The following is a 25,022-nucleotide window of genomic DNA, read 5'->3' as shown; positions in this document are numbered from 1 at the left end:
GCAATTATTATGAGCACTAACATACTTTGCTAACAAGGAGACAAACTCCCCTGGATGAAATATCACATAAAAGACGTGTGGCTCACAGGTCTTTCTCCATCAAGCCCATCACTTTCATCATGACACTGTCATTTGGAATTGTATTTGAAATTCTATTTTGATATGAAGGTTGAAGGATCCTTAAAAACATCTGACAGAATGGGGTTACTGACTTTTTGATAATTTAGACATTGTTAAAGCATAAAATGGATTAAAATTAGGTTAAACAATGATCCTGCTGTCTAGGTGGGTGAGGGTGGGGAGAAGGGTGTAAATGATAGGTGCTCTAAGCCAGCAGGAGGCAACGGCCTGTGCCCAGGGAGCACTTACCGGGCTTAAAATCAGTCAGGTGGCTTTGAGGGGCACTTGACAGTTTGCTCCCTATCATGGGATCTGAGCTGACATGTTCAAACAAGATGAGGCTACCAAAACACAATCTACAACATTTCAAAACATCACCAACATTTTTAATCCAGTTTTATTAAAAATCTACCATAGTCACATTCTAGACCACTTCAGTATGAAAATCACTTTCATCTCAAACGTGTTGTGTATAAAGACAATAGTATGCAGCAAGCAACCGGCTGAAGCAAACTTTTAAAAACCAAGTGCAACACAGCAGCAAGCATCAATCTCAAGAGGCTACCGCAGAACACAGAAGTATCACTTAGTGGTAAGCACCTTAATCGAGATCTGTGTTCCTCTCCGTGTGAACGTGGCATCAATTCGCCACGGAAGACAAATACTACATGATCTCACTTACACATGGAATCTTTAAAAAAACAAACAAAAACAAACTCATGGAAGAAGAGATCAGATTTATGGTTACCAGATGCAGACGGTGGGGAGAGGGGGAATCAGAGGAAGGTGGTCGAAAGGTACAAACCGCCGATAGTAAGACAAATAAGTACTAGGGACGGAATGTACACATGATGACTACAAAGAATGCTGCTGGATGATGCAGAGGGAAGTTGTTTGGAGAGTGAATCCTAAGGGTTCTCATCACAAGGAGAGATTTTTTTCTCTTTATTCTTCTTTCTCTTCTTTTTACTGTAGCTACACAAGCAGATGGATGTAAGTTGAAGCTATAATCATTTCACGGTGTATGTAAATCTTGCTGTACCCCTTAAACATGCACAGTGACGTATGTCGATTACTTCTCAATAAAACGAAAAAAACTGCCACTAAATGCTTTATAACAAATATAATTACAATTAGTATAATTATAACAAAATCTAATCTTATGGAAGCAAAAATAGTAAAATACCTTTGACTTGTTTCTACACAGTGAGTCCAGTCATTTATTTCTGGAACTTGATCAGTTTTTTTCCAAGTGTATAAACAAATCTTTCCACACTCTAATCCTACGGCAACAACGTATCTATTTTTAAGGGAGGAGAAGACAGTGATTAATTAGCATGAATTTCTGTTATCTCCATTATCACTCTAAAGTATTTCTTTACAGTGTTCCCAACTGTCCATGGGGGCACCTGGGTGGCTCAGTCGCTTGAGTGTCTGACTCTTGGTTTCAGCTCAGGTCATGATCTCGTGGTTTGGGAGTTCGAGTCCCGCATCAGACTCTATGCTGACAGTGCAGAACCTGCTTAGAATTCTCTCTCTGCACTTACCTGTCTGCTTTCTCTCTCTCTCTCTCTCTCTCAAATAAACTTTAAAAATCAAATGGCTGTTGTTTTTTTTAATGTTTACTTATTTTGAGAGAGACAGAAAGCACGTGTGTGCACATGCATGCATGAGGGAGGGGGGGGAGAGAGAGGGAGAGAAAACCCCAAGTAGTCTCCACGCTGTCAGCACCAAGTCCAACACGGGGCTCCATGCGAGGCTCGATCCCAAGAACTATGAGATCGTGACCTGAGCTGAAATCAGGCGTCAGAAGCTGGACTAACTAAGCCACCCAGGCACCCTCAAAAGGCTCTACTGAAAAGCACCAGCCCACGAGACCAGGCACTGTTCTGTTACGTCCTCATGGAGCCTCCTCTCTACCGAGGGTGCACCAAGTCCTCCCCGTCCTCTGCTAGCAAAGCCCACAAGCCAGTGTTGCCCTGGCTGGCTGCAGGGACCCTTGTTCTACTGCGGATGCCATTACTGAGAAAGCACCAGGTTCTAAATTTGGTGAAATACGATCCTCTGAGCCACACTCCCAATCCCCGTTTTCCCCACTCCGAATATGATCAAGTTCTATCAATTTAACAATTCTTATGAGAAACATAAGCATTATGAAAAAAAAATAGCAACTTGGAAGCTAAGAGAAATAACAAATAACAAATTAAAGTATAGAGGGCTACATCTTAAGAAACCAAGTGGTTGTAGCAAAAACTTAAAACAAAGCCCCGCTCAGAGACTGACCGTTGGGCACAGTTAAGCACGGGGCAGACACTGACGGCTGTCACTGCTCCCCCCACATCCAGGACAGAGGAGCAGGGGCCAATGTTGTGCTCGACGGAGTCATCACTGGAGTCACACTCACCCCAGACAACCACCTAACACAGAGAGATCAAATTCTGTGAAGACTTCTCTTTGCAAGACTTCCAGCAATGCATTAGAGTATCAATGGCACAGATAAATGCAAAATATTCACTCTAGCATTTAAAAAAATGCCTCGTTTACATTTGTGGATTATGTTCTAGATTTCAAAGTATTTCAAGCATCAGAGAGAAGCCAGACGACTTGTGTAGTAGACACAAGTCTCTGAGGCCTCAACCACCTAACTGTGCCGGTCCAAAGATGGACTCTCCCTGCCCAGAGACCAGAGATTGCCTAGCACGCTCTTTTATGCTCAGGAAACCAGTTCTGATCCAGGGAGAGTCCACTGGTCAGATCCTCACCAAGAGGCTCGTGCACCTCTCCAAGAAGCTACCACACAGCGTATGGGGACCGATCAAGTCCTGGATTTTCCTCTACACCACCACTGGCACTAAGGGAACAACTCAGCAGTCACGAGGACCTAACCTTCACGATACCCTGCATAAGAAAGGAAGCTTCCCTGGAAGCTCACACTTCTGGGGGGTGGGACTGGTCACAAAGAATAGAGAGGGAAGTGAAGTGGACAAGAGCTATAAAATGCAAGACCAAAGCAAGATTCCAAGCAGAAGGCTCTGTCCAAGTACACAGAAGTACACTTCTGAGAATGTGTGGTGGTGATGCTCTCTGTCCATTTCAGCTTAGAGGCACAGGTGGACCATCTGCTACTGGGGGGATGGGGGGGTGCTGTGGAGGGCAGAAGCAGTCCTGCTTCCTCAGTGGTGAGCACAGCACAGGCACATAAATGCCAGGGAAGAAATGAACAGGCAAATGAATGCAAGTGAAAGTCTAACAGAAACAGGTTTAGAGGCTGACATTTCCGTGTTTGCATGTCCATGCTAGCCCCTGCTTCAGTGATTTGTACCATCACAACAACTGGAGGGGGCAAGGGGAGGAAAGGAAATGCTCAATTGCCTCGCCGTCTCTGGTCTGCAGGCACTACAGAAAAAGGAGAGGACATTTTATTTTATTATTTTTTTTAATGTTTATTTATTTTTGAGAGAAAAAGAGTGCGTGAGTGAGGGAAGAGCAGAGAGAGAAGGAGACACAGAATCCAAAGCAGGCTCCAGGCTCTGAGCTGTCAAGCACAGAGCACGACACAGGACTCAAACTCACAAACCCAACTGCCAAAGTTGGATGCTTAACCAACTGAGCCCCCCAGGCACCCCAAGGAAAGGACCTTTTATTTTTATTTTTATTTTTATATATTTTTTAAACGTTTATTTATTTTTGAGACAGAGAGACAGAGCATGAATGGGGGAGGGTCAGAGAGAGAGGGAGACACAGAATCTGAAACAGGCTCCAGGCTCTGAGCTGTCAGCACAGAGCCTGACGCGGGGCTCGAACTCATGGACCGTGAGATCATGACCTGAGCTGAAGACGGACGCTCAACCGACTGAGCCACCCAGGCGCCCCGGAAAGGACCTTTTAAATAAAGAGTGCGATGGGGCACCTGGGTGACTCAGTCGGTTGGGTGTTCAACTCTTAGTTTCAGCTCAGGTCATAGTCTCATGGTTTCTGAGTTCAAGCCTCACATCAGGCTCTGCACTGACAGTGTGGAGTCTGCTTGGGATTCTCGCTTTCTCTCTGCTCCTCCCACACACACACTCTCTCAGATTAAATAAATAAACTTTAAAAAAAAAAAAAAAGAAAAAGAAAAAGAAAAGAATGTGAGAACAGCAAAGACCAGAAGACAGGGTGAGGGCCATGGTCAAGAGTCTACTACTAGCTAACTTGTTTTATTTTTTTGGAAGCTTGAGAAACACATACACACACACACTGCTTCCTCCCATGAATGAAAAGGCAATAATCATATACTATAGAAACAAATCTTTAATTCATAACAGTATGAAAAAGAAAAGAAGCAACTATTTTCCTCCTTATGTCCATTCACCGCCTCCTGCTCTCCTTGTTAGTTTTGGACCATTTCATTTACTACTTCTCTCCCATTGGGGCCATTTGATGACCATCATGTGTCTGAAAGGCTTTCTTTTCATATTGGATATTTTGGAGATGGGTATTTGCAAAATTTAACAAGAAAGCCTTTTTATGCATGCATACAAAAAAACACAGTATACATAGATTTTTAAAAAATTGTATCAGGGTCAGGATTATGTGTTTTCTATCCGAACATACCTGTAGTATTATTTCACATTTTAAAAAATATGACGTTAAAAAGAATTACCTTTTTGTCCCGACTCCCAGTGAAGAAATACACGCTATCAGGACTCCAATCACAAGACCAAATAATTCTACTGTGCACAGCAGTTATCTTGTTGGTGAAGGCGAAGAGGCTGAAAATTGGGTCTGAAAGAATCACCACACACACCACTCACAAGGCAGACAGAAATCTAGGTTTTTCTCTGTCAGAAATCTATGTTTATGTGCCATATACATCACATCCTGTAGTAACCAATTACACATGCTGACTTTTGCAACAGACCATGGCTCAGCGGCTGACCCTCATCAGAAGGCAATGGGCATATAGTTAGTTTCCTGGTAGGGAACACTTTTATATTACTAGTCACTCTCTAGTGACGGATGGCAACCATCTTCCAGGCACTTAACTGAAGGTTCAACTTATGCCCATGAAAGAAGCCTGAACAATTTAACTTTACTCAGGAAGTAGCCCGATTTACATATATGGAAAAAAGATTAATGTACTCTTAAAAATAAAACAAAACAAAAAACAAATGAAAACCTTAAAAAATCTTCATCCTTGTAAGATTTAAATGTAAGGTAACTTCTAGTCCTTATGTGGACTAAACCTAAAACACATTAATTACTTACAAAGAGGGAAGAGGAATGCATCTATTAATTCGTAATCCATAAAGACACAACAGTTTATGGGTATATTTTTGGTATCACGTTAACTTTTTAAAATCACTAGTTGCAAAAGGAGTCAGTCTGTTCTAACATATAATGTTCAATATGTCAGTCTCTAAAATACAAGAAACTAAAAGACTATGAATATCACAAAATAGATCTGCATGCAAGTTCTATCAATAGAAAAATTAAAACAGAAATTAAATAACACAAAGATATTTTAAATACTCTCTAAAGTTTACCCAAAGAAACCAGGGGAATACAAATACACCTTGCTCCAACAACACAATTTTTTTTCCCTTTTGTTTTTAATTTATGCCAGGCTCAGGGCAGAACGCAGGTAGGTGTTAATATGTTGCCCACGGGCCACGGTATTCACAGACGGATACCGAAAATGCCCTTCCTAATTATCAAAGTGACAGGGGGAAGTAGGAAAGGGTAAAAATAATGTCCTTTTAGGTTTCATAATTTGTGTCTTCATTAATCCTGTACCATAAAATCCTAGCTCAAAATATACTATCCATTTGGTTTTACACTGGCATTCTGTAACCATCCACAAAATCTGTTTTTATAGCTTATATTTTTATATGTATATATTTTTTGTATTTTATATTTTTATATTTTGTATTTTTATGTTTAACTGAGATGTCTGAACACATGCCATCCCAACTAGATAATCACAAGGAAGTCAACTCAAAGATCGTCTGCATTTAAATCTTACAAGGAAGGTCAAGTCTTCCTCACTTATAACACAACTTTGAAAGGTTTCATAACAGAGACTCTGTCCTTCACCCTGTTATTATTTCTATTCCTCTTCACCTGGTAGCTACTCAAGGGAGATAAAATGCTCACAAGTGTTTCACTAATAATCTTCCAATCAGAAGCTACTTTACCTAATTCAGGTGAGACTGTGTCCTGCCTTTTCCACAGTGACCAAGTTCGATCTCTGGAAACAGCTAGTAAGAACCTGTCGTTAGGTGAGAAGGCCATCTGTGTGACAGTCAAACTGTGGAAAACTAAATTCTGCACCTGTTTCCAAGAGGTAGTGTTCCAAAGAATGATAGCTGCATGCTCTTTCTTAGCTGCCTGTAGACAGAGATGAAACAATCAAGCAATTTAAGTTAAAATGAACTGAAAAAAAACACATTTAAAAAACAGTATACTGTTTCTATGGGTATATTTTATGTATATGTATAAATGGAAAAAAAAATTCTGAGGAGATACATACTACAAGCCAGTGTAACCTTGGGAAAAGGAAGACTGGGACTAAGATAGGTGACTCATCAGAGACTGGCATTGTCATCACAGAGTTTCAACATTTTACAAGAAGCATATATTTGCGTATTAATTGTATAGTTAATAGTTTAGAGGCTTTCACTTCTGGTCAACATGATGGAGTAACAGGGACGAACGAGACTGCACTGGTGTGACAGAACTAAAAAACTGGACTTAACACCCGAAAATAACAACACTCCAAAATATGAGATATCTGGCAACAAAGAACACTGATCTCTGAGAGACAAAATGAAACTCAGAGTAGAAAAGCTAAAAGAAAAAGAAAAGACCATCACTAAACTCTAGGACAATTTTAAGCAGCAACATATAGGTATAACTAGAGTCTCCAAAAAGGATGAAAAGAAAAAATACTGAAAAAGATAATGGCTGACAAATTTTGAAATTTGATAGAAACAATGACCTACAGATCCAAGAGGTTCCAGAAAAACCCAAGCACAGAAAACACGAAGAAATTATACCAACAATAAGCAAACTGTTTAAAATCAGCCATAAAAAAAAATGCAGTTGGAGGGGAAAAAACCCATCACTAAGACACAAAAAAATTATAGCAGACTCCAATCAGAGCAATACAAGTCAAAAAAAAAAAAAAAAAGAAAAAGAAAAAGAAAAACAGAGCTACATCTTTAATGTACTGAAAGGAAAACCAACATTTTTTTTACCCACTATAAAAATCATTCCAAAATGAAGGAGAAATAGGTTTTTGCAGACAGGCAGAAGCTCAAAAAAATTCACGACCAGCAGAAGAGCATTATAAGGAATGTTAAAGGATATCCTCTAGGCAGAAGGACAATGGTATCTGCTGGAAATTTTTGTATTATTTAAATCTCTTCAAAAGAGAACAGACTACTCAAAGAAAAAATGACAATATATGGTGTTAACTCTCTGAAGAAGTGAAACAATACCACAAAGGAAACAAAAGTATACTTCTGTAAAGTTCTTAAATCATACCTAAAATAGTGCAACATCACTTAAGACCGATGTTGGCAAATTAAAAATGTATAGTATATCGGGACGCCTGGGTGGCTTGGTCAGTTAAGCGTCCGACTTCGGCTCAGGTCATGATCTCACGGCCCGTGAGTTCGAGACCTGCGTCGGGCTCTGTGCTGACAGCTCAGAGCCTGCAGCCTGTTTCAGATTCTGCGTCTCCCTCTCTCTGACCCTCCCCCGTTCATGCTCTGTCTCTGTCTCAAAAATAAACAAACATTGAAAAAAAAATTTTTTTTAAAAGTATAGTATAAAATGAAAGACAATCAATAAAATAACATAACAGTTATATGTACTAACCAAACTAATGAAATAAAACGGACTCATAAAAAGTAATCAATTAATCCAAAATAAGTAAAACAGAACAGAGAAAGGATGGATCAAATAGAAAATAAATAGCAAGATGACAGATTTAAATCCAAGCATGTTATTATGTTACATGTAAATGGTCTAACAAATGCCCCTATTAAAATGGAAGATTATCGGGGCCTGGATGGCTCAGTTGGTTAAGCGGCAGACTCTTCGTTTTAGCTCAGGTCATGATCTTGTGGTTGGTGAGTTCAAGCCCCACATTGGGCTCTGTCCTGAGGGCATGAAGCCTGCTTGGGATTCTCTCTCCCTCTCTCTCTGCCCCTGACCCTATTGTGCTCTCTCTCAAAAATAATAAACATTAAAAACAAAAAAAAAAAAAAAAGGAAAATTATCAAGATGAGTGAAAAAGCAAGACCTAACTGTAGGCTGCCCTTAAGAAGCCCACTTGAAAATAAAAGGAAACAAGTAGCTTAAGAGCACAATGATGGAAAAAGATATTTAACTCAAGCACTTCTCAAAAGAAAGTTGGAGTGGCTATTTTAACATTGGACAACATAGATTTGAGAGCACAAAATATTACCAAAAAGAGAATAATTCCATAATGATAAACTAGTCAACTAATCAAGAGAATATAACAATCATTAATGTTTTAACAGGACAGACTCAAAATATATAAAAACTGAAATACAAAGATTAAAAGATAAGCCCACAATTATAGTCAGAGATTTCAAAATGCTACTCTCAATAAAACTGAAAGGATAAAGACTTGCACAATACTATCAACCAATCTGACATAATTCATATTTTCAGAACACCCCACCCAACAGAAACAGAATCCACATTCTTTTCATGTGAACATGGAAATTTACCAAGATTAAATTTCAAAGGATTCAAATCATACTATGTTCTCTGACCACAATGAAATTAAGTTAGAAATCAATAGTAAAAAGATATCTGGAAAATAGTATATGGACACTAAATAATAAATTTCAAAATAACCTATAGGTAAAAGACAAAAATCAAAGGGAATTTTAAAAATATTTTTAGTTAAGTGTAAATGAAAACAACATATCAAAATTTATGGAATATCTCAAAAATAATACTTAGAAATTTATAGCACTCAACATCCATATTAAAAAGAGAGATTTATAATCAATAGCCTCAGCTTTAACCTTATTAAACTAGCGACAGAAGAGGAAATGAAATCTAAGTAAAAGAAAAAAAAAATGGCAAAAATCAATGAAATAGAAACAAGAAAAACAGCAGAGGAAAATCAACAAAACCAAAAGTAGAATTATTTGAAAATATCAAAATATCATTAGTTTCCTTATCAATTCTCAGAATGCTCCCCCCACAAAAAGTAAAAAGAGGGTGAGAGAAAATACAAATTGCTAATAGCAGAATAAGAAAGGTAGTATCACCAGAGATTCTTTAGAAATTAAAAGTATCATAAGAGAATATTATGAGTAACTTTATGACAACAAATTTGACAATTCAGGTAAAAAGGACAAATTTTCTGAAAGATACAAACTACCAAAATACACTCGAGAAAAACTAGATAACCTAAATAGTCCTATATCTACTGAAGATATTATATTTGTAGTTAAAACCTTCCCGCAAAGAAAACTCCAGCATCAGTTGGCTTACTGAGGAATTCTCTCAAACATCTGAAAAAGAAATAATCAGGGTGCCTGGGTGGCTCAGTCATTAAGCATCCAAATTTGGCTTTGGTTCTCATGGTTTGTGGGTTCAAGCCCCACGTTGGCTCTGTGCTGACAGCTCAGAGCCTGGAGCCTGCTTCAGATTCTGTCTCCCTGTCTCTCTGCCCTTCCCCTGTTCACACTCTGTCTCTCAAAAAATAAACGTTACAAATTCTACACAAACTATTCCAGAAAACTGCAGGAGAAATATTTCTAAGAGGCTAGCATTACCTTGAAACCAAAACCAGATGAAGCCATTGTAAAGAAAGAAAACTATACACAATATCCTTCATGTACTATACATAAAAGTTTTTAAACAAAAATTTAGTAAAATAAGCCCAACACTATATAAGAAGATAACGTATCACAAACAGATGGGGTTTGGTTCCAGGAATGCAATTTTGGTTTATTATTTGAAAAACCAATCAATGTAATTCACCATGTTAATTAACTAAAGAGGGAAAACCATATGATCATGTCAACAGATGAAGAAAAAATATTCAACAAAATCTATCATCCATTCCTGATAAAAACACTCTCTCAACTAGAAATTGTAGGCAACCTGATAAAGAAGAATCACAAAATCCATAATGGACATAGGGATAATCCATCATGGGCAAAGAAGCAATGTTTTGTTCCTTAGATAAGGAATAAGGCCAAGGATTTCTGCTATCACCATTGGTATCCAACATTAAGACATCCTTATAGGAAAGGAAGAAACAAAACTTTTTATTCATAGGCAACATAAGCATTTATATGGAAAATGCTACAGTATCTACAATAAAGCTACAAGAACTAATAATTAAGTTTAGGAAACTCACAGAATATAAGATTGATAAACAAAAAGCAACTGTATTTCCATGTGTAAATAATGAATAGACATAAAATATACAAATTAAGGGTAAATCTGATAAAATGTGTATAAGATCAGACACTGAAAATTACAAAACAGTCCTAATAATATTAAGATGTTAACACTGGGGAAAACTGGGTGAGAGGTTTTCTATTATCTTTGCAACATTTTGTTAAATCTAGAATTACTCTGAAATAAAAGGTTTACTAAAATAAAATAAAAAACTTAAAAAATAAAATAAAATGAATTAAAATAAGATAAAATCTTTATTAAAAAGAAAAGTTCATTCCTGGGGCACCTGGGTGGCTTAGTTAAGCATCCAACTTTGGCTCAGGTCATGATCTCATGGTTTGGGAGTTCAAGTACCACATCGGGATCTGTGCTGACAGCTCAGAGCCTGAACCTGCTTCAGATTGTGTCTCCCTCTCTCTCACCCCTCCTCTGCTTGCTCTGTCTCAAAAATAAATATTAAAAAAAAAAAAATCATTCCTAAAAAATTAAACACCTAAATAAATGAAAGACATACTGTATTTGTGTGTCCAAAAACCCCCAATATTGTTAAAACGCTCCTCAAATTGAGCTATAGATTCAATGTAATCCCCAAACAATTCCAGTAAGTGTTTTTGTAGAAACTGTCAAGCTGATTCTAAAATTTATATAAAAAAGTGAAGAACCTAGAATAGCCAAAATAACTTTGAAGGGAATTGGAAGATAATTACTTCCTGGTTTTAAGACATATTACAAAAAGCTATACCTATTTAGAGAATGTAGTATTGGCATCAAGAATAAAAGATGAATGGAAAAAAACACAAGTCCAGAAACAGACCTACGCATATATGGACAAGTGATTTTTGACAAAGGTGCAAAAGGCAGTAAGTAAAGGGATAGTCTTTTCAACAATTATGGAACAATTGGATATCCACATGCAAGAAAACCAACTTTAACCTATATTCTAGGCCAAATGCAAAAATTAATTAGGTCTAAACATAAAACTTAAAATCTATAAAACTCAGAGAACCAGATGTGCCCTAGAGTTAGACAAAGATTTCTTACTATACAAAAAGCACAACCCAATACAGAAAAAAATCGGTAAATTAAGCTTCACCAAAACATACAACGTCTGCTCTTTGAAAAACGGGAAATGAAGATAAGTCACTGGGAATAATTATCTAAATTGCATATATCTGATACTTGTATCCAGTGTATACAAAGAACATTTCCAAACTGAGTAATAAGCAAACAATCCAAGAAAGAAATGGGCAAAAGATCTGAACAGGTACTTCATCAATAAAAGATATAGAAAGAAAATTAGCACATGAAAAGATGCCCAATATCATTAGTCATTAGGAAAATGCCAATGACCACCACAATGAGATGTTACACACCAAACAGAATGGTTAAAAAGACTGACCATACTAAGGGTCAGTGAGGGTGTTGGAGCCACTGGAACTCGCACTGCTGGCAGGGCAGTAAAAAGGTTTAACTGTTTTGGAAAATAGTTTGGCAGTTTCTTAAAACTTTAAATATACACCTACCATATAATCTAGCAATTCTACTTGGAGGTACTTATTCAACTGAAACGAAAGCATATACCCAAATGAAGACATTATACAAATATTCACAACTGCTTTTATGGGTAAAAGCCAAAAAGTGGAAACAACTCAAATGTCCATTAGTAAGTGAAGAGATCAACAAATTGTAATACATCTGTAGAAGGGAAAACTACTTAGCACTAAAAGAGAATGAACTGCATATTCCATTTATATAAATTTTAGAAAACACAAAGTACTCTACCATGACAAAAAGCAGATTAGTGGTTTCCTACGGATGGAGCAGGAGAAGGTAAGAAGGGGCAGGAAAGAGGACCTACCAAGGGGCAGAGGAAATTTCTGGGGTTGATGGCTATGTTCATTATCTTAATTGTGGTTATCATTTCACAGGTATAAACCATATGTCAAAATTTATCAAATTAGCCAGTTTCAACACACAACTTATAAGAAGCTAACAACATCTAAATAAAATTGTTTAAAATGTTAAGTTTCAAAGAAAGATGGATCTAATCATTTGCTTTACCAGTCAAAAACAAAATTGTGGCTGGCATCCTCCGTTCAAGAAACCAAGCCACCTTCAGGTTGGTGCCCAGAAGAACTAGACGTTTCCATGGATTATTTACCCTTCTACTGGGCAGGTGAGTTTAGACAAACCTTCGGATTTAAACTTTCCAAGCCACACTATCAACCACACTTCTTTTCTACTGTTTATTAAAATATAAAATACTTAGAAAAAGTATACAAATAACAAAAACCAAGTACACATTTGCTACAAGCAAGCCAAGTTGAAAAGAAAATAATTACACATCACTGACAGTGCTGAAAGCTAAAAATGAATTGGCTGCTCAGCAGAAGCATAGCTATTCCTGCCACCAAGCTCTATTCTCCCCCCCAGGCCCCTGTAACAGAAGAAGTACTCTCAGTAGCACTCTCACAGACGGGACAACAGGCAAAGGAGGTGGGGCAGGAAGGGCACAGCGATATTTCTTATGATGCCTCTCAATACAGGCCAGCGGCAAGAAGCTGCAGCAAAAGCAGGGACAGAGGGACCTGCCAGATAGGCAACTCACATCATCATGCTTCAAACAAGTAAATATACTTTAGACAATGTAGATAAAACGGGGGGGTCTCAAGACCTTTCAGACGATCCTCCATACATACTAGTTCACTGCACAGAACAGGGATAAATACGGACTAGGGAGTACGAGATTAGTCTCACAAGCAAACACTGAAAAGTACTACTCTGCAGTGCCCCATGCTAGTGAGCTGGCCACCACCCTGTCCCATCCCGGCACAGGCTGAGCGACCCCATGCACTTTGCTCAGTCCCAAGTCTGTTCCTAGAGAAACGGTCAAACAGAGCGCACTCTGGATTTCATCTTCTCATTCCCCTGTGTCTCCAGGACTCCAATTATTCAAATTATTTATCACATTTTTAGGTCATTTAAAAATACCTGATTAAATAAATCAGGTGTAGATCAGGTCAAACCAAGTATTTAAGAACAAAAGTGTGTGGCGGAAACAGATTTAAAATGCAACTGCAAGCTTTTTATTTTGAGTAAGGTCAACCCCCTACTTGGGGCTTGAACTCATGACCCCGAGGATCAAGAGTGACACGCTTTATTTACCGAGGACGGAGCCAGCCAGGCGCTCCTCAACTGCAAGCTTTTGAAGGGACAGAAGGAAAAAGAGGTTGAGAAAGCAAAACTCCAAAAAAGCAGGCCCCAGTGGCCTTTCACATAGGGTTCTGCCTCCATCGCCACAACCTGCAGGTGCTTGAGGACTCATGTGATTCATGTGACCAAGTGGAATAAAAAAGTATAATCCCCTACCTTACATGCTGAGGCAAGCAGAGTCTTTGAATTGCTACAAGCAACACAAAATATTTCATAACCGTGTCCATATCTAAAATTTAAGAGAAAATTTAAGAGAAAATTTAAAATTTTTAAAATTAAAAAAAAATTTAAGAGAAAATCTAAAATTTAAGAGAAAATTTAAGAGAAAATACATGACCCCTGTATTAGTAAAAGTACCTACTCTCATGCTGCAAAGTTTTAAAACGTGAGAAGAACAACATCAATCTATCTAGCTAACAGGCAATTCTTTCAGGGGACAGTACATTTCTGTTGAGGCAAACATTTGGGGAAAAAACAGAGATACTGGGGAAAATGCCAGCTTCCTACAAGTGATACAAGTTACTCAAACAATTAGATTAAAATACAAGTTTTCACCCCTAGCTAGTGTATACAATACACAATATATCTGGGAAAGGTTTTGACGGAGAGCCACCAAAGGGGAAAAAACAAAAACAAAAAACATAATAATAAATCTTAGAAGTCCTTTTAAGAAAGGAAAAGAAATATAATGTTAAAAATTAAGACCAATAAACAAATCTAGGAAATAGAATGCATAGTAATATAAAAATCTATGTGAAGTTTGATTCTTGCCTCTTGGGAAGGCCACTGAAGATTTTTAGATCGGCGAGGGGGGGTGGGGGAATGTAGGTATGAAGAAAGCAAAGGAAAAAAGCAAGTTGTGTGGGAAAAAAAAAAATCACAAGTTATGACAGAATCAGATCAGAGAGCTTAGCACAGTTTAACTCACAGTTTTTGAACCTCAGGCCATAAAGTATTCTGCAGAAGATGACCCTCAGTGGGAGGTTCTACGATAAATGTATAGCACTGCAATTACTTTTTCTATTTTCACGCAAATAAGTGAATTCTATAGCACTTTTTTAGGTCAATAGTGACAGGTACCATACTATGTGTACTAATGACTATCAAAACACCTTTTTACCATTTCTTACCAGTAAGTATGGAAGGCTGAAAGGCCACTGGTTGATACTCAAAACCATTACTCGTTAATAGCTCCTCTTCATCAGAAGGCTGAGAAACTAGATCTCCTAGTTTAAAAGAAACATGTCAACATCATGTATATAGTCACGGTATTTATATGTCCTATATACGTCCTAATATTAAGAGCATCAATTACAAAGTAGTGGAACTTCAAAGTACTGATTGTACTTCAAGATGTATCAATGCAATTCCAAATCCAAGGGTACTTCCAGTACTCCAGTATTTGCCAAATGTGTTCTTTGAAGCGCTAGTCAATTCCTTAACGATTTCTTCCTCTCTCTTTGACCTAACACTTCCCAAACTTTTAGAACAATCGGACACATTCTTCAGGCTACCCGTATTAGCATGTGTGGTGGTAGAGCTCCATGAAACACACTTTGTGAAAACTGTACCTATTTCAGGGTCTGTGTATGCATGGAGTATTTATCGTGAGATATCTGGTGGAGAAAGCAAATGCATGTGTTGTGATTTAAAAAAAAAAAAAAAGATCAGTAATGAACACGAGGAACATGTTATACAAGTGTGTAACTAGGTTTTAAAATACAATGGGTTCAAAAATGTTGGGACACTAAAGTCTTACCCTGAAAGACAGCTTTATTTGATAACCCCAATGCAGGGACAGTAGCTCCTTCTGGAAGATCACCATCTTGCTGGAATAAAAAGTATGATACATGTTTTAAACACTAAAAATTACTGTTACCTCAGGCAACCAAAAATGTCATGCCCATAAATGCAGAGGAACAATTTAAAGAACACATGTGTGGCTATCTGCCCACACTTCCATTTCCTAAACCAAAGATGCAATGCTAAGCACTCTCCACAAACAGGCTGCAGTTAACCCCCCAAGTCTCTACCCAATCCATAAAGTCGGGCATCCTGTCATCCATGAGCTCATCAAACCCTAACAGCTCAGTGAGTTTTGGAGTCTGACAGGGCATGCACTGGGCTCGTTTCTAATAGCAGAGTGGGTTGAAATGGCACACCCAGGGCTCTACTTCCAAGAGTCTCCCAAGCACATCCTTAATGATGCACATGCAGACACCGCTGTTTCCCAAAAAGGCATATAGTATTTTCATTAAACATATTTAAATAACTCAGTATTTTTAAAAACTTTTAGAGTGCCATTTGAAGTGCCAATGATCTGTTTATACTCTGCAATGTATACCAACCAAATCATCTCGTAAAAAAAGATATGCTAACCTGGCATCGAGAACAGCCACCTGAGACATAAGCCACAGCATGCTTTATCTCAGAAACCAAGGAAAAACTGCATGGAAAAGAGCAGTAAGAAGCACTCCTACAAACCTAACCCAACATTCAGCAGGGGAACAAAACCCAAAATACAGCAAGAGGCTTTCTAGTCCACGAAACCTCTGTTAGCTTAGGACACAGAACTGATTGTCTACCTGGGACTAAGGCTCTCATGGAGCCCTAAAACCACATTTCAGTCCCTAGAACTAAGAGATCCTGAAACTAACTGCCCTCCCACCCTGTGGCACTGCATTATAATCCCAAACAAGACTTCCCTTTTGATCTCATTCCCACTGTTTATTATGGTTAGAAAGAAGCAGAACAGAACCTTAACCCCTCTTCACATAATCAAGAATGCCTGTGTCATGGGGTGCTCAGTACACACTCTATACAACTTAGTTGGAAATTTTATTTCAAATGACACTTTCTTCTCCAGTCTTATCCGGACTGGTGCTAGTTGCCCTGTCCTCAGAGTCTCCAGGCTCAAATGTATCCTGCTCTCTCTTCACCCCAAAGTACTTTTCATCACTGTCTTTGTTTAGGGACCTACAACAGCATCCTGTAGTCTAAATTGTGCCTGCTTCCCAAGGTCCTCCAGCATTTGACTTTCTCCCATTCTCTCCATTTCTCTGGATATACTACTCTTCATTCGAAGCCAGAGCCACCCTACTGCGTGCGTGTGCGTGTTCTCTCTCTCCTCCCTTTTCCCTATCAAGTGTACCTACCTACCCTTTTCAATCTCAGAACCAAATTTGTGACCAAACTTTAAGAACCATAGGATGGTACACTTCTTTTTTTTTTTTTTTCAACGTTTTTTATTTATTTTTGGGACAGAGAGAGACAGAGCATGAACAGGGGAGGGGCAGAGAGAGAGGGAGACACAGAATCGGAAACAGGCTCCAGGCTCCGAGCCATCAGCCCAGAGCCTGACGCGGGGCTCGAACTCACGGACCGCGAGATCGTGACCTGGCTGAAGTCGGACGCTTAACCGACTGCGCCACCCAGGATGGTACACTTCTATGTAACACAACTATTTTCCTAATTTCCCTTCCTTCAAAAGTAGTTACTTTATAACTTTTATAACTTATGTATTTATTAATTTTAAGAGAAAGAAAGAGAGAAATAGAGAGTATGCACACATGACAGAGGGGGAGAAGGGCTGAAGGAGAGAGAGAATCCCAAGCAAGCTCCATGCTCAACATGGAGCCTGATGCAGGGCTCGATCTCACGACCTTGGGATCATGACCTGAACCACAGCAGCAGTTGGACTCCCAACCGAATGCCCAAGTGCCCCATAACTTATGTATTTTTATCAGTAGCTCAAATCTTCTGTAAAAAGAGTATAAACATAAAAAAAATTTACCCTTTCAAAACCCAAATAAGGTCCCATTAAACATTTTCTCATTAGTACAGTAACCTCTTCCTTCTATGAATATTTTACTTTAGCCACCAAAAAATCCTTGGTCTTATGTAGTAAGTGCAAGCACTTCAGTTCTACTGTTCCCTACCTCTAACCACAGTTACATGGCAATCTCCCTGAAAATATGACCTACCTATCACATATTGTTTTAAGTACCAATCACAGTGATGATACATGGTATTCCTACCTTGATTTAACACTTTAATTCTTCAGTGCCTTAGACGACTTTTTAAAGAAATTTCTGGTTTAAACATTTAAATTACTGCATGCCACAGTGTGCAAGTTTGTCAAGACAATAATAAATCCGATCTGACTTCCTTTCTACCCATAATCTCCATTTACAGGTTTAAGCAAATATTTTTTAAATAGAGTCAATGGATTTAGTTCCACATAACTAAATTCAGAGGGATACTCACATTACAAAGCACAAGATTCAGTGACTGGCCTGTAATGGCACAAAAATTTTCCACAAAATTCTGAGGTGCAGAAAATACTCGAAGAACTTTCTCATCTGCTCCAGACACAAACTGAAACCGACTAATCATCGCCAAACATTTCAGGTCATACCCATGTATCTGAGGCCTGGCAATTTCATGCCAAGTAACCTGCGTATTAAAATAGGATAAATAAAAATGACCATTTCAAAAATCAAATTCTTTTCAACAAGCAAAATGTCAGACGCAAAATCATTTATCATGCATGGAAATAGGACAACAAAGCAGATTCATCTGTGTTGTATTTACCGATAATTCAATCCTTTTTGTTACTGAGTAGGATTCTCTTGTATGGAGGCATATACATATATATACGTGTGTGTGTGTGTGTGTGTGTGTGTGTGTATACATATATATACACATACATATAAGCTTACTGATCCATTTACATACTGATAGATATTCAAGTTGTTTCCAGCTTGTCTTTCATTGAGAAAGCAGTTGTGAACATTTCTGTACAGGTCTTTGCATGGACATGGGCTGCTACTTTTCTTGGGTTGATACTACCTATAAGTAGAATGGCTGGATGATATAATAGATGCATATTTACATTTTTAAGAAACTGCCAAACTATCTTCCCAAGAGGATATGCATTTTACAATCCCACCAGCAGTATATGAGAGTGCCAGCTGCCTGCTCCCTCACCAACACTCGGTATTGTCTTTTACTTTAATCATTCTAATAGGTGTGTGTGTGTGATGGTATCTCACTGCAGCTTTACCTTGCGTTTCCCTAATGACTAATGGTGTTGAGACTCTTTTCCTGTCCTTATTTCCTTATATCTTTTTTGGAGAAATATCTGTTCAAATCTTTTGCCCTTTTGGTTTTTTTAAACTGGACTATTATCCTAGTATTGACTTCTGAGATATTCTTCATACATATACACTCTAGATATAAATCCTTCATCAGAGATGTGCTTGGTAAATACTTTCTCCCAGTTGTGACTGGACTTCTCATTTTCCTGGCAGTATCTTTCAAGGAGCAGAAATTTTACATTTTAGTCAAGTCTGATTTATCCACTTTTTAATTTTTAATTTTTTTTTTAATTTATTTTGAGGCAGGGGGGTGGCGGTGGGCAGAGACAGGGAGAGAATCCCAAGTAGGCTCTGTGCTGTTAGTGCAGAGACCAATGTGGGGCTTGTACTCAGAAACCATGGGATCATGACCGGACTCAGATGCTTAACTGACTGAGCCACACAGGTGCCCCTATCTATTTTTTAAATAGATGATTAATAAACAACAGCTGAGCTATATGGGTAACAGGTCACAAAGAGCCACAGAAAACCAGTGAAAATCATTTGCCTTGTTTTTTAACTAACTCAACTCTATTAATTTGAACCTCCCACCGCTACCGAAGTAGTATTGTCAGTGGCAGTTTTCACTCATTTCTATGGACTAACCAACCCACAGGCAGTTCCATGAATTTTTGTCAGGAACTGAAGCTGAGTACACAGACTTCCTCTACCACATAGCACAGGTCAATGGCTTGTCAGTGGTAAAGTTCTGTTGCGACTTTTTGAGCTCAAGGCCAAGACTGAAAAGTTACTCAACAAAAACTGCCCGTAAGCACTAGTATCTAATACTATATGACTTTAGAAATTAGCTTTTGTTACAGACTTGGCAGTGTTTTATGAATTAAACCTAAAATTACAAGGGATAACTGAACTTTTATGTAGAACTGAAGTAGGGGCACCTGGGTGGCTCAGTTGGTTAAGCGGCCGACTTCGGCTCAGGTCACGATCTCACGGTCCGGGAGTTTGAGCCCCGCGTCGGGCTCTGTGCTGACAGCTCAGAGCCTGGAGCCTGCTTCTGATTCTGTGTCTCCCTTTCTCTGACCCTCCCCTGTTCATGCTCTGTCTCTCTCTGTCTCAAAGATAAATAAACGTTAAAAAAAAAAAATTAAAAAAAAAAAAACTGAAGTAAACACATTTTGAAAACAACTAACATTTAAATTGTCTAAACTGGCAAGAGTATACATGTGTTTAAGTTTCTGAGAAAATACCAAACTGCCCTCCTGCCTGGCTGTTAGCATTCTGCGCCCCTACCGGCAACACAGGAAGTCTGCAGGCGCTCTGCACCCTTCCCACCGCTCCTCACCGTCAGTACCGTCTACTTCAGCTGAGGGTATACAGAGCATCGCGGCATGGTTTTAACTTGCACTTCTGCAGGGGCTAACAATGTTGCCCCACTTTTCATGTGCTCATGGAGGTTTTTTAATGTAGATCAGTCAAGTAGGAAGTCACTTACCTGTGATTGGTCTTTTCTCTTCCATGGAGCAAAAAGTCGAGTTGTTTGGTCAGTACCAACAGTGATGATAAACTCTCCTTCCGGATCCCACATCAGGTCTTGGACACCATCAAAGTGCCCTGAGATAACAATCTCTGGAGTCCACTCTCTCTGCAATGAAAGTACTGTGACACATCCAAATAATCAAAGATCAGCATTACTCAGAATCCATTTCATAATGCCCTCAGGGCTAATGATGAAAAAGACTGATGCCCCCAGGCATGTGAAAAGCTTTAAAAAAAAAAAAAAAAAAAAAAAAAGATGGGATCTTAAAATAGTAGGATCCTAAAATAAAAGGAAGGGTTTTCCAATCAAGCATGAGAACTTAAACATTCAAATCTGTGCTATATTCCTTTAAAGCAGTAACCCACGGAAATTTCCCTCCATTCATCATTTACTGAATGCCTCCTAGAAGTGAGACACGACCTAACTTTTCTCTGCCTCAAAGAACTCTTCCGTAGGAAAGTTACCAAGCTTGTATGGCTGTTATGAGAATAAAATGAATTTATATTTGTAAAGCACTCATAACAATGCTGGCACATACTAGGTATTATGCAAGTATTTTTCTATGAAACTACATAATAAAGGGTATTACGTAAAACTGGTAGATTCTGACGGCTTTATTAAACAAAAGGAGCTGCAGGTGTAGAGAACACAGTCCAAATCAAACCTAGCTGGCCACCTCCAGAGGGAACCTGTACCAGCAACCATGTGAAAAAGTGACAATGAAATACATAAAATGTCTTATCTCTGGTCCACACAGAATCACAAGTAGTGGTAAAATGTGATCTTTAGAGGAAAAATCAAATTTGTATCAATAAAATGTCATTCAAAGACAAGTATGCTGAATACAGTGATTAAGCTAAGCTATATTATTTTCTGGTCAAAAAAATAAAAAGGTTGTGACTAAGAAATGCTATTAATTTCTTTTGTGACGAAAAAAATTGATTCTATGGTAAGCACCAATGGCAGTTTCCAAAAAGTTTTGAAAGAAAGGCAGCACTTTTGGACTATCAGTACAGTTTTCCACTCGAACAGTCCTAAAGGACAGTGTTTCTTCTTAAAATCAGCCCTGATTGTCACAAATGTACCACTCTGGAGGCTGTGGATGTGTGGGGGCAGAGGGTATATGGGAACTCTCTGTAATTTCTGTTCAGTTTTTCTGTGAACCTAAAACTTCTTAAAAAAAATAATAAAGTCTCTTAAAAAAAAAGTCACCTTAGTAAGCGGCTAATATAAATTGGAAGTCAAATTATAAGCACAAGTAAATTTCCTTGAATTCTGTCTCGTGGTTTGAGTTTCTTTTTACTCATCTGATGCTTTTTTTTCTATGAAGGCCCTCAAAAACTAAAGCTGAATATGACTCAGAGGAGCTCCAAGAACAAATTTTATCCTAAAAAATATCCTCTTTAACAGTGCCTTAGCTCATTTCATAGTAGAAACAATCTTTTTGTTGTGTGTGTGTGTGTGTGTGTGTGTGTGTGTGTACAGTTGACACACAATGTTAATATTAGTTTCAGGTGTACCACACAGTGATTCAACATGTCTATACATTATGCTATGCTCACCACAAGTGTAGCCACCATCTGTCACCATACACTACTGCAATACCCACTGACCATATTCCCTACTCTGTATCTTTCATTCCCGTGACTTACCCATTCCACAGCTGGAAGCCTGTACCTCCCACTCCCCCTCACCTACTTGGCCAACCCCCGTCCCCTTTCCCCTTCAGCAAAACATCAGTGTGTTCTCTGTATTTACAGGTCTGATTCCATACTCGTAGAAACAGTCTTCGAAGGTCAACTCCAAATGGAAGATATAAGGGAAAGAGTAAATCACTCCATGCATTGAGAAAGCTTCACAGATGACACAACTATTACAAAGCCCACCAACTAAAGTTTATGCAAATCCATGAATTTTTACTTTTTAAAGGAAGCCATCAGATGGACATTCAGAATCTGCTGACTCACATTTCACTCAATGCTCTTATTTCTTTCATTTATTTACTTAACGTATTCATACAGTAACCTCTAGGTGCCAGACCCGTTTTACATAGTATACAAATATTAACTCATTGAAGCATCATAGAAACCCCAGAGTAGGTGATATTTCTATTCACGTTTTACATTTTCTATTTACCCTCCTCAGGAGGAACCTGAGACAGAGGTTAGGCAAAGACCTCGAGGGCACACAGCCAGTAAGTGCTGGGGTCTGGGCCTGAAGCCAGACTGTCCAGCGCCAAAGTCTGTGCTCTTAGCCACTTGTCCTGCAATTTCCCCAAACCCAAAAAAGTGGATCAGAAGCAAATTAGAAAGTTAAGAGATGGGGCATCTGGGTGGCTCAGTCGGTTAAGCATCCAACTTCGGCTCGGGTCATGACCTCACGGTTCGTGGGTTCGAGCCCCGCATCAGGCTCTGTGCTGACAGCTCAGAGCCTAGAGCCTGTTTCAGGTTCTGTGTCTCCCTCTCTCTCTGCCCCTCCCCCACTCGCGCTCTATCTCCGTCTCAAAAATAAATAAACATTAAAAAAAATTAAAAAAAAAAGAAAGTAAGAGAAGGAATAATACTGAAAGGCAGCTAGATGACTAAAGGAAAATTCCCTCTTTGAGAAGAAACTAACAATTATAAAAAAGGATGTAAAACAGCCCAGTATTTACAGGACCATTTAAAATTACACCCATCAACAACTTGAGAGCATTAATACATTCCTTCACAAAATAACAGGTGGTCCTATTGCCCTTTTGTCAGTCATCCAGTAATTGTCTATGGAGTACTTCACTGCCCAAGAAAAGACCAAATTATGTTATCTTGTTTAAGAAGACAGGGATGTTACATGGGCGCCTGGGTGGCTCAGTCGGTTAAGCATCCAACTTCAGTTCAGGTTATGGTCTCGTGGTCTGTGAGTTCGAGCCCCATGTCAGGCTCTGTGCTGACAGCTCAGAGCCTGGAGGCTGCTTTGGATTCTGTGTCTCCCTCTCTCTCTCTGCCCCCTCCCACTCACACTGTCTCTCAAAAATGAATAAATGTTAAAAAAAAATTTTTTTTAAAGAAGACAGGATGTTACACATTATAGGAAATATTCTCATCAAAAAATTTATAGAGCTTAAAGGCAGAGCCTAAAATTTATACAGCTTGGGCACCTGGGTGGCTCAGTTAGTTAAGCCTCCGACTTCAGCTCAGGTCATGATCTCAGTCTGTGGGTTCAGATGCTGCATCAGGCTCTCTGTTAGTAGCTCAGAGACTGGAGCCTGCTTCAGGTTCTGTGTCTCCCTCTCTCTCTCTGCCCCTTCCTTGCTAGCTCGCTCTCTCTCTCAAAAATAAACAAACGCTAAAAAAAAAAAAAAAAAAAATTTATACAGCTTAAAGTTCACTTACATAGAAAACTGACCTATGTGCAAATTTCAAAACCCCAACGATACTGAACAAATGAATACTTTTCCTCTTGGGAAAGCATAAGTTTCTCACTTAGCATAACTACAGTATAATGTCTACAAGAAAAAGTGAATAAGAAAGACGTCATTTGAACTTAAACACCCCAACTATGTTTCTGGCAGAGTATAGGAAGTACATAACACTGTTTACCTAAGCTTCATTTCACTCTATGTGAGAACAAATGCTTTATTTAAAAATGCTTTTCTTACTGGGTTAGCCGTATTCTGTTTCCAAAGGTGCAATGCTCCATGGAAAGCATGAGCAATGATCATGGAGCCATCTTCATTGAACTGGCAATCATAAAATCCCAGAGTATTTCCACCTATTTCACCTACTCGAACCTATGCAATAGAAAATAAGTGGTAATCAAGAGTCCACAATTCTCACAGTAGAAATCAGATTCCAGAGATTTTTATGTTCTCACTTACTTAACACATACAAAGAGTGAACACTTTTGCAGCTCTAGGAACAAAGACTTGGGGGCTAAATATCATTTATTAAACCCAATTTTCTGTTCTGTAAATATTCACATTTTTACCTGTTCCAGCCAAACTCCAGACTCTTCATCTGGAGCCCAGAGAATCATGGTTTTATCCATTGAGGCGGACAACAATCTCATTGGCTGCTGCAGAAGACCATCTAAAGAATAAAAACTAATGCCTTTAGGTGATCAACAAGCATTGTTTGTAGATTACCAGAAAAACACAACACGGTTACTGCAAGAACATTCACTTGCAGCAATAGCAACATTTTAGAAACACAACAGAGGTTTACGTTAGACCAGATAAACGAGGTGTGGTACATTTAGACAATGGATTATACTTCAATAAAAATAAATAAATTAGAGGGGCGCCTGGGTGGCGCAGTCGGTTAAGCGTCCGACTTCAGCCAGGTCACAATCTCGCGGTCCGTGAGTTCGAGCCCCGCGTCGGGCTCTGGGCTGATGGCTCAGAGCCTGGAGCCTGTTTCCAATTCTGTGTCTCCCTCTCTCTCTCTGCCCCTCCCCCGTTCATGCTCTGTCTCTCTCTGTCCCAAAAATAAACGTTGAAAAAAATAAATAAATAAATAAATAAATAAATAAATAAATAAATAAATTAGAGCTACATGAATCAACACGAGTACAACTCTAAAACACGTTAAGCTAAAAAGCCAAGATGTAAGAGAATACATATTGTTATCAAGTTT

At 38.7% G+C, this 25,022-nt stretch overlaps 1 protein-coding gene across 5 annotated transcripts in view; it reads right to left on the bottom strand.

Annotated features, from left to right (window-relative positions):
• ELP2 (elongator acetyltransferase complex subunit 2) overlaps positions 1–25,022 on the bottom strand; it is a 44,004-nt gene that overhangs the window by 3,119 nt on the left and 15,863 nt on the right. For 4 of the 5 annotated variants that reach the window (XM_025931029.2, XM_025931030.2, XM_086682761.1 and 1 more), the window contains 12 exons: positions 24,376–24,476; positions 24,047–24,178; positions 20,365–20,514; positions 18,040–18,228; positions 15,533–15,602; positions 14,904–14,999; positions 14,702–14,759; positions 13,930–14,002; positions 6,297–6,489; positions 4,763–4,884; positions 2,404–2,537; positions 1,307–1,420 (listed from right to left, as the gene is read on the bottom strand). In XM_025931029.2, coding sequence (XP_025786814.1) covers positions 1,307–1,420; positions 2,404–2,537; positions 4,763–4,884; positions 6,297–6,489; positions 13,930–14,002; positions 14,702–14,759; positions 14,904–14,999; positions 15,533–15,602; positions 18,040–18,228; positions 20,365–20,514; positions 24,047–24,178; positions 24,376–24,476 — 1,432 coding nt within the window. The remainder of the gene's footprint in view (positions 1–1,306; positions 1,421–2,403; positions 2,538–4,762; positions 4,885–6,296; positions 6,490–13,929; positions 14,003–14,701; positions 14,760–14,903; positions 15,000–15,532; positions 15,603–18,039; positions 18,229–20,364; positions 20,515–24,046; positions 24,179–24,375; positions 24,477–25,022) is intronic. The other variant, XM_086682762.1, reaches the window with a different exon arrangement.

Source organism: Puma concolor, chromosome D3, assembly GCF_028749965.1.
Source record: "Puma concolor isolate L17-30 chromosome D3, mPumCon1.1.hap2, whole genome shotgun sequence".
Classification (NCBI taxonomy): domain Eukaryota; kingdom Metazoa; phylum Chordata; class Mammalia; order Carnivora; family Felidae; genus Puma; species Puma concolor.
This window is presented reverse-complemented; position numbering and strand designations above follow the sequence as displayed.